A 7,976-nucleotide genomic window follows, 5' to 3' on the forward strand; every position below is an offset into this window, starting at 1 on the left:
CGTCAATGTAGTCGTTAACATAAGTGCAAGTAAACTCGTCATCTGGATTTACATCGTGAGAAAGTTGTTGGATATATCGTATCTCAAATCGTTGATATAGTCGTTATCCGCAATGGGCTATGGAGAAAATGGTCAGACAAGTCGTGAGTGATTTTGTTTGTAAATTTGTTGCCCGAAACTGGGCTTTGACTAAAGTGGTAGAGTATGTTGTCAGTAAAGTCATTGTCTGGGTTTTGACGGAACGGAAAGGCGTTGAGTATGTAGTTAGTCAATGTATCTGTAAAATCGTCGCCAGTAATAAATCTGATAGGTAACTTGATGGCGTCACGATGTTCCCCACAGTGGAAAATCGTTTGCTTTATCGTTCACAAATTAAAGATATTGGTGAAGTCATTATCTGTTCCTAAGCAGGGAAGACATGCCCGTCATATTTCGTCAATATATGTGCTGGTAAATTCGTTTACCGTTTACATGTATGGCGGAGTCACGAGACATATTGTTCACAAAGTCGTGCGTTATATCGTCAGTGATTTCGTTGTCAAACTTCTTGATACTTTACAGGGGTAAGAAAGTTGTACAGTATTGTGTTGGACAAAGTAACAGTCAAGTCGTTATCCGAGGTTCACCGGATGAAAACACCTCCGATTATATCGTTTGTAATTGTGTTATTAAATACGTCGCTTACTTTTTACATTTGGGATATATCGTCAAATATTTTGTATACAAAGTCGTTGATTGGTGTAAAGTGGTCAGCAAAGTCGTACATACAGTAATGGCGCGGCAGGAGATAATGTGTGAGCAAAGTCGTGGGTAAAGGTCACTGAAATGGATCGATATTGTGTTGTAAATGCATCGATCGGGTAGGTTTTGGGCAGGCGTCATCAGCTAATGCATCAACCGTTGCATTAAGCGCAGATGTTTGTATGGGCTATGTGTTGGAAATGCATCGTTCGATGCATTTCCTGTCGTGGTAGAGCGCGTTAATTAAAAGGTCGGAATTCTATGTGGGGATTTTTTTTTTGCAACGACTTCCAGTCACCTTTTAATTAACGAGCGAGTAAGCTATCCACAATTTTGTGGTTACGTCTCTATCGGACGGAACTAGGAATGAGTGATACTTCATGATCCCACCAGTAATAACGGCGCAGACCCCGACACCGGCTGCCAAGCTTCATAACACGTCACACGAATATCGGCATCTTGGCAAATTATCGGTCAACTTCTCGAGTGCGTGCATGGAACACCGAGATTACTACTTATGTACGCTCGGGGTTTTCTAGGGTAGAGTACATACATAAAGTGTAATACAGCTACTAAATCCTGAAGATGTTTATGGCAGTCCCAGTCGGTAACGAAGAGCGTTGGAAGATACGAACTACTTGCGCCTGATGATGTTCTCGGCTCATGGTATTCTTAGCACTGAGAGTTGAGAGATCACAACCCAACTACATGGTACCGTATTTGGCACGCAGGTATTTAGGTAGACATCAAAGCACCGGGATTTAGCACGGAATATGTTTTTCCCGACCTTGGCATGCACCCCTTTTAATTCTCCGTTGCTAAATAATGCAACCACTTGCGTTTTCAAATAATGCGCGCGCGGTAAATATTAATTGAACCTCTTTTGGGAACCAATATATTATTCACCGATCCCACACAGAAGGCTGACTACACTCCTAAAAAAAGGGATGTAATAGATGATGTAGCTGTAGCAATACGTACAGTATAATGCTGAATTAAATCGGGTCGATGAGTTATTATACTAGCAATACTGCAGTCTCATGACATTATTGCATTACAGAATAATACATAAATGTTGCCCATGCAGATAGCCATTACCAAAGATCACTCGACTTGGTGGTTTGGGATTCTAAATAGTTTCACTTTCAATTCTCTTGGCTATAATATAAAACCAACTAGCCTCAACCATGTCAACACTGGAGCTAGTCTACGGACATCTTTCCGATCCACCTGCAAACTCCGGTTTGAATTATAAACCGGATTTTCCTGATATTGCTAAATCCGAGTGATTTATAATGAATCTGAATTGCCACGATTTTTCGTCCCTCTTTGAGGGCTAGTTTGACAGTTCGCTCATTCGGCAATAACTGATTTATTTGGGATTGATTGATCGGCTGATTTAGTAATTTCTCCGGCTTCTTTTCTTTTTCATAAACACCCAGCGCTACATTCCTGTACGCTCTAACATCTTTCCGCCCACTCACTTGAGAAATCGGCCGCGTGCCGTACCGTATGCACGCTTAATACTTAAAATATGGCAGGCCAATGGTACCTGATATGATAGGAGAAAGGTGATTCATGAGATAGGATCAAGGCTTGCCTCCTCTTGATTCTGAGGGGAGAAAAAATCATATTCTATATTGTACTTCATTCTCTTTGTCGTCTTTAAGCACATACATGTATACTAGTCACGAATTCACACAAGAATTGGCATGACATGCTAACTACAGAATAGCAAGCAAGCAGATAATCTTTGAGAATATATAACCAAACTCTGATTGACGTCCCTAACTTAGTCTCAGGCCTCCCACGCATATATTTACAACTTTGGCGACGCCCGCCCATTCGACTTGATCTCATCTATTTTCCCCTTCTGTTCAGGTACCATCGTGAGTAGAGCCCCTTTCTCTATCGCGGACCTGACATTGTTGATCACCAAGCTCTCCATTTTATGCTGCAATCCCGAGATCGTTTATTAGCTTTCTTCTCCTATCATGGCTAGACAGCAAGGTTAGAGGGGGTATATAGCTTACCTGCGACTCATACGTGAATGTTCCGAGATGTGGAAACAAAATGCAGTCATTCCTCCCCATCAGCCCCGGGTGAATCTTCGGCTCCTCCTCGAACACATCCAACCCCGCCCCTCCCACCTTCCCACTCTCAAGCGCCTGCACCAACGCATTCTCATCTATAACTGGCCCTCGCGCAGTGTTTACAATTATCACACCATCCTTACACATCCCGAACTCTTTTGCGCCAATATAATGCCTCGTTTTTTCAGTGAGCGGCAAGTGGACACTGATGATATCGCATGTTCGCAAAAACTCTTCGAAACTGGCGATATACCGTGCGCCCATCGGGTTTGCCTCATCTGAAACGGGCTTACGGTTATGATACACGATATTCATTCCGAACCCTACCGCTCGTACCGCAAGTGCTGTTCCAATACCCCCCATCCCAAGAATACCCAAAATTTTACCGTCAGGATCGTGTCCGAGTGGTTGGTCTCCACGCCAGTTTCCGTTTCGGAGGGAGCTTTCAGCCTGGTAAGAGCGTCGGAGGGTCTGGAGGAGAAGCATGATTGCGATGTTTGAAGTCGCGGCATCCACTGCCGTGGGAGTATGAGCAACGAAGATGCCTGATCCGAGCACAATCTTAGTGATTTATTCGCAAAAGAAAGGTAATTTGACCAAAGTTACCGCGCTGAGAACATGGCTCAATGTCAATTTGGTCGTAACCAGCTCCATTATGGCATAAGAATTTCAGGCTACTTGGGAGAGTCGAGATAAGTTCCTTGTCGAATCTTCCGGTGAACTGATCCAATTAGTTTCTTCCTCTACCTCAATAATTCAGTGCAAATACGAACCTGCGCAGAATCAAAGGTTCTATAGATCGCTACGACGCCGTCATATTTACCGCCTTTGAAGTCGGCAAGGATAGATTCACGAGTTCCGGATGTTATTTCCTGGTTAGATAAACTCGAGTTAGGAAGAGTCGATAGGGAACAAAGTATAGAGGATAAACCTTTAGATCTGCAATCTCTGCGAGAGCTTGCCATTCCTTCTTTGCGTGGGTGATATTACCAATCAGTAGGGCAATAGGACGAGCCATGAGGATAGTTGGATATATATCAAAAGTTCTATGAGAATAAAGGGTTTTCTAGACAGATATAAGCCAGCTAATCTTGAGGAGCTTGAGCTCAAAGAATTCAGGCGGAATACAGTAAAGACTATGACCTCGGGCGTGATGCGACCACCCCGCATAATTTACCGAAATTGCCCCGCTCGATGAGTTGCATCATTACACATAGATTCTGATTTGGCGTTGACAACCCCCACGTCCCCCATTCCCATTACGTGCAGTAGCGTGCGTCATTTTTGTGTAAAGCGACCTCTTCATAGATTCTCACTCGTGCAAAGCACCTCCTAATACACATTCACTCGAGCTCTTAATGATAATTCATTGATTGTGTGCACTCGAGCTCTTAACATCACTGCATGTATGTATGTGAAGTAGTAAATTCGGATTTTTATTCTATCAAACCTTCTTATTCAGTTTTTTTATTATTATTATGGAATCACGCCTCGATCCACGAAAGCTACATGTAGTTTAAGCGGATTCAAAAATGTTGGCACCACCCTGTTTCCAGTCAGGGAATCCAAAGTTGATGGGCCATGGTGGAGTAATAAATCTGTCGTTTCATCATCAGCAAGATTTCTAAACCAAGTACATATATGGTAAATCGCGTACCTCTTGGGCCCCTTCTCCTTGTAGATACTCCCCAATACTTCAAGGTCCTCCTCGTCAAGCTTAAGCAACTTGTTGTTCGCCTCGATTCTTGATGGAGTAACAGACTTTGCCAAGACGACAATGCCACGGTTTACTGTCCCCATAGGTCAGAACGGCATTAATCGTGAGACAAAGAAATAGAGCCACTTACCGTGATAATTTAGCAAGACGGTTCCTATATCGACGCCGTGCTTCTCAGCCACTTTCAACACTTTTTCTTCCTTTAATAGTGGTCCACCGACAGATCCAAGAGGTGAATAAGCAGTTACGAGGATCCCATTCTCCTTACATAGCGCCACTACGTCATCCTGTGGCAGCAAGGGGTGGTTTTCAATCTGATTCACCGCAGGGACAATAGTTGTCTCTTTAAGAAGCTTGGTCAAGAAAGGAACCGAATGATTTGATACACCGATGGCCTGGGCAAAAACATTAGATTAGTCTACTTGGTTCAGATTGGCCGAGGAAGCCATAAGTAGAAAAACCCACCTTAACCTTTCCTCCTTCTAATAGCTTCTCCATCAACTTCCAAGTCTTGATATAATCCCACCCCTCGTGTAAATCACGTCCACCTTCTGGCTTTGTGGGGAATTTGTCGTGGTTTCCATTCGGGTTCAATGGGACAGGCCAATGCATCAAATACAAGTCGACATAATCCAGGCCCAGCAACTTCAGACTCTTGTCGAGTGCCTCCTCTACACGAGAGTGATATGTTGACCAGACCTTGGTGGTGATAAAAATATCTTCTCTCTTTACACCATTATCAAATGCCTCCTTCAGCCCAGTACCAACTTCCTCCTCGTTACCGTAGCACCAGGCACAATCGATATGTGTATAGCCTGCTTTCAACAACGCGTGGGCAACAGCCTTTTGAACTTCACCAGCAGGAGCTTGCCAGGTTCCTTTAATGGGAGTTAGTTGATGAACAACAGCCTAGTAAGAATCAGAAAATGAGAATGTACTGACCTAGACCGATCGACGGGATGGAAGCACCGGTGTTAAGTTTGAAGCTTGACGAAACAGACATTTTGAATATGTAAGGGAAACTATGGAGGACTATGAGTGAGTGTAATGGTGAAATGATGGGAGGAAGTGGGGAAGGACAGAACGCACTGTTTATTTATACTAGTCTGTTATTTTGGCTCCAGAATTCTACAGCCGGTATCACACCCTCATATCTAAAGCATCTTCATGCTCGGAAGCTCATCTCTCGGATGCATCTCTGATTCATGGCTAGTAATGGCGGGGTTTTGGAGGGGCATCCAGGGTTCAGCTATTAACCGCCCGTAGCCGTCCACCAGGATTCGAGTAGCTTTAGTTCGTTTCCTGGTTTTATCCGCTCTCGGAATAATCAGCACCGAGAGGAAAATTTGGCAATAATTCTCTAGTATTCTATCATTCGTGCCTTAAAGTAAGATAGAAGCACGAGAAGGAAGTCGGCTGAGTCCTCGGGCCGTTGCCGACCGAATATTCGTGGGCTTAAAGTTTAACTACCGACGTGGGGGGTACCGGTTGGCATGTAGAGTACGTGCATATCTGATGCGGATTGGGCAACACCTGGCCGATATTAAAGTTTCTTTTGTGCTAAATTTTTCAAGATCTTCCTCTCGGGCTCGTTTGACGTTCACGCTAGCTCTATGCATGGACAACCAATTTAATATTTTCTCTCTGTCATATTCTCTCCAAGTTAGAATCTTGTAGTGAAAGCTCGCGATCGCCATATAGGAATAATCCGAATGGTTTATGCGTATAATATCGGCTTAAGCTTTTACCACGGTCCAGGGACTCTGAGAAATGTGTGCGCAGGTGCATAGTATTTACCTACATGTACTCTATACACTCGCGCTACTAGCTCAGGGACTACAGAATTGTGTTCGAACAATTATCGGGTCCCACTAATGAATTTCTTGGGCGGCTTCAATTCAAACCTGCACGAGTACAGAAGGAGCATACGTACATGTAGCTCTACTGATCTACGTTACAGTCTCTACTACATGTAGTGGCCCAATGTTTCATTACCCTAGAGAATAAGCTTAAATTTACCCGCATATGCGTACGGAAGCTTATATGTAGTTATATGTACGCCTAACCTTAAGTATACGTATATGTATTCTAGCTATGGCTCATATGATCATGCTCTAGACTATCAGCAGACTTAACCTATGACAGAAGTCCGAGGACGAGACACATATTCACAAACTCTAGTCAAGTGCCTATGTATCTACCACAAAACTCAACAAAGGAAATTTCTCGGGCTCATCACCGCCAACGTTAATCAACTAATCTTTAGAGAACAACCTCTAAAAGAAGTCGCTAAGAGCATTTTTGAGTTAGACGCCTTCGCCTGGGTTATAGATATTCTATATATATATGTGTGATACATACGCAGATGATCAATCGATATATAGCTCCTTTGGGTGCTCAACAAGGTCTTGGAGTTTATCACAACCCTGGGCCCCATGCAGCATGTTGACTACACCACAGTAAAGGCGTTCCAGATTTATCAATTGAGCGATTACTAAGTATGTTTTCGAGCATCTTTCTCGAATTCGCACGTCCCTGAAGTTGTCAGCTTTCTCACTAGATACCAGTAGATCAGTGACGCCTGCCCCTGGGGCCAACTCCAGACGTCTATTGGATGGAAGACTTCGGAGGAGAACAGCCAATCTTCTTAAAAATTTGAGATACTACTACTTAAGCGCCTACAGTACATACCTGTGGGTACTTTAAGCGGGCTTGTAGAGGGTCCTGATGTGTCCAAGCTGTTGATGTGTGGAAGAAGAGCTTCTCTTATATAAACTCTACATATCTGCCTTGCGAGTAATAAGGTACAACCTTGTGGATGTACTGTGTACCCTACCAATGGCCTACTAGATATCTAGATCACTGGCTAGGTAAGAAGAGGTTCCGGTTTCCGATTTTTAAAGTAAATACCTTACTGACTATCTCTAGTAGCTGGTATATGAGTAACCACATGGTTGCACCAATCCTCCCGACGCGTGTTTACCCACATAAAAGAGTCATGGGAGTAAAACTATGTACACCCAGAGGACAAACCTTGACGTCAGTTCGACGTTGATATGTCGCAGTAATCATTGGCACGAAAATCACTGTGGCGCTTCCAGGATAACCGGGTTGTTGGTTGCGGCGGTATCTAGCGAGGAGAAACAACGGATATAGATAAACACCAATCGCAAGGGATCACGATTATCAAAAATTACGGCATCACAGCTGCGAGCTCTTCAGGCGCCACTACTATCAGGTATTAGGTAGGAATATTATGTGCTACAGAGGTGTTATTTATACGAGCTCTTCATCTTGTCGGGATTAATTTAGGGAAACATGAACCTTTAAGCCTTCTTCCTATTTAACCTTAATGCATGCACACTTCAGATATTGTTACCCCACAAAATATATTGGACCCTTTATAATTCAGGAACAACACAAAC

At 43.5% G+C, this 7,976-nt stretch overlaps 2 protein-coding genes across 2 annotated transcripts; both read right to left on the bottom strand.

The window, feature by feature from the left end:
• Positions 1-2,560: 2,560 nt before the first annotated feature.
• Positions 2,561-3,852, bottom strand: H6S33_012149 (uncharacterized protein; the record flags this gene model as incomplete). The annotated part of the gene is made up of 5 exons (XM_044843528.1): positions 2,561-2,695; positions 2,775-3,379; positions 3,441-3,555; positions 3,608-3,706; positions 3,766-3,852. 5 exons carry the CDS (start codon positions 3,850-3,852, stop codon positions 2,561-2,563), a joined length of 1,041 nt encoding a protein of 346 aa, XP_044695817.1.
• A 498-nt stretch (positions 3,853-4,350) lies between these two features.
• On the bottom strand, positions 4,351-5,554 carry H6S33_012150 (uncharacterized protein; the record flags this gene model as incomplete). Its single annotated transcript, XM_044843530.1, has 5 exons — positions 4,351-4,432; positions 4,492-4,624; positions 4,682-4,946; positions 5,017-5,429; positions 5,494-5,554. 5 exons carry the CDS (start codon positions 5,552-5,554, stop codon positions 4,351-4,353), a joined length of 954 nt encoding a protein of 317 aa, XP_044695818.1.
• Between the last annotated feature and the right edge of the window lie 2,422 nt (positions 5,555-7,976).

Source organism: Morchella sextelata (assembly GCF_020137385.1).
Source record: "Morchella sextelata strain SCLS chromosome Unknown scls_7, whole genome shotgun sequence".
Classification (NCBI taxonomy): domain Eukaryota; kingdom Fungi; phylum Ascomycota; class Pezizomycetes; order Pezizales; family Morchellaceae; genus Morchella; species Morchella sextelata.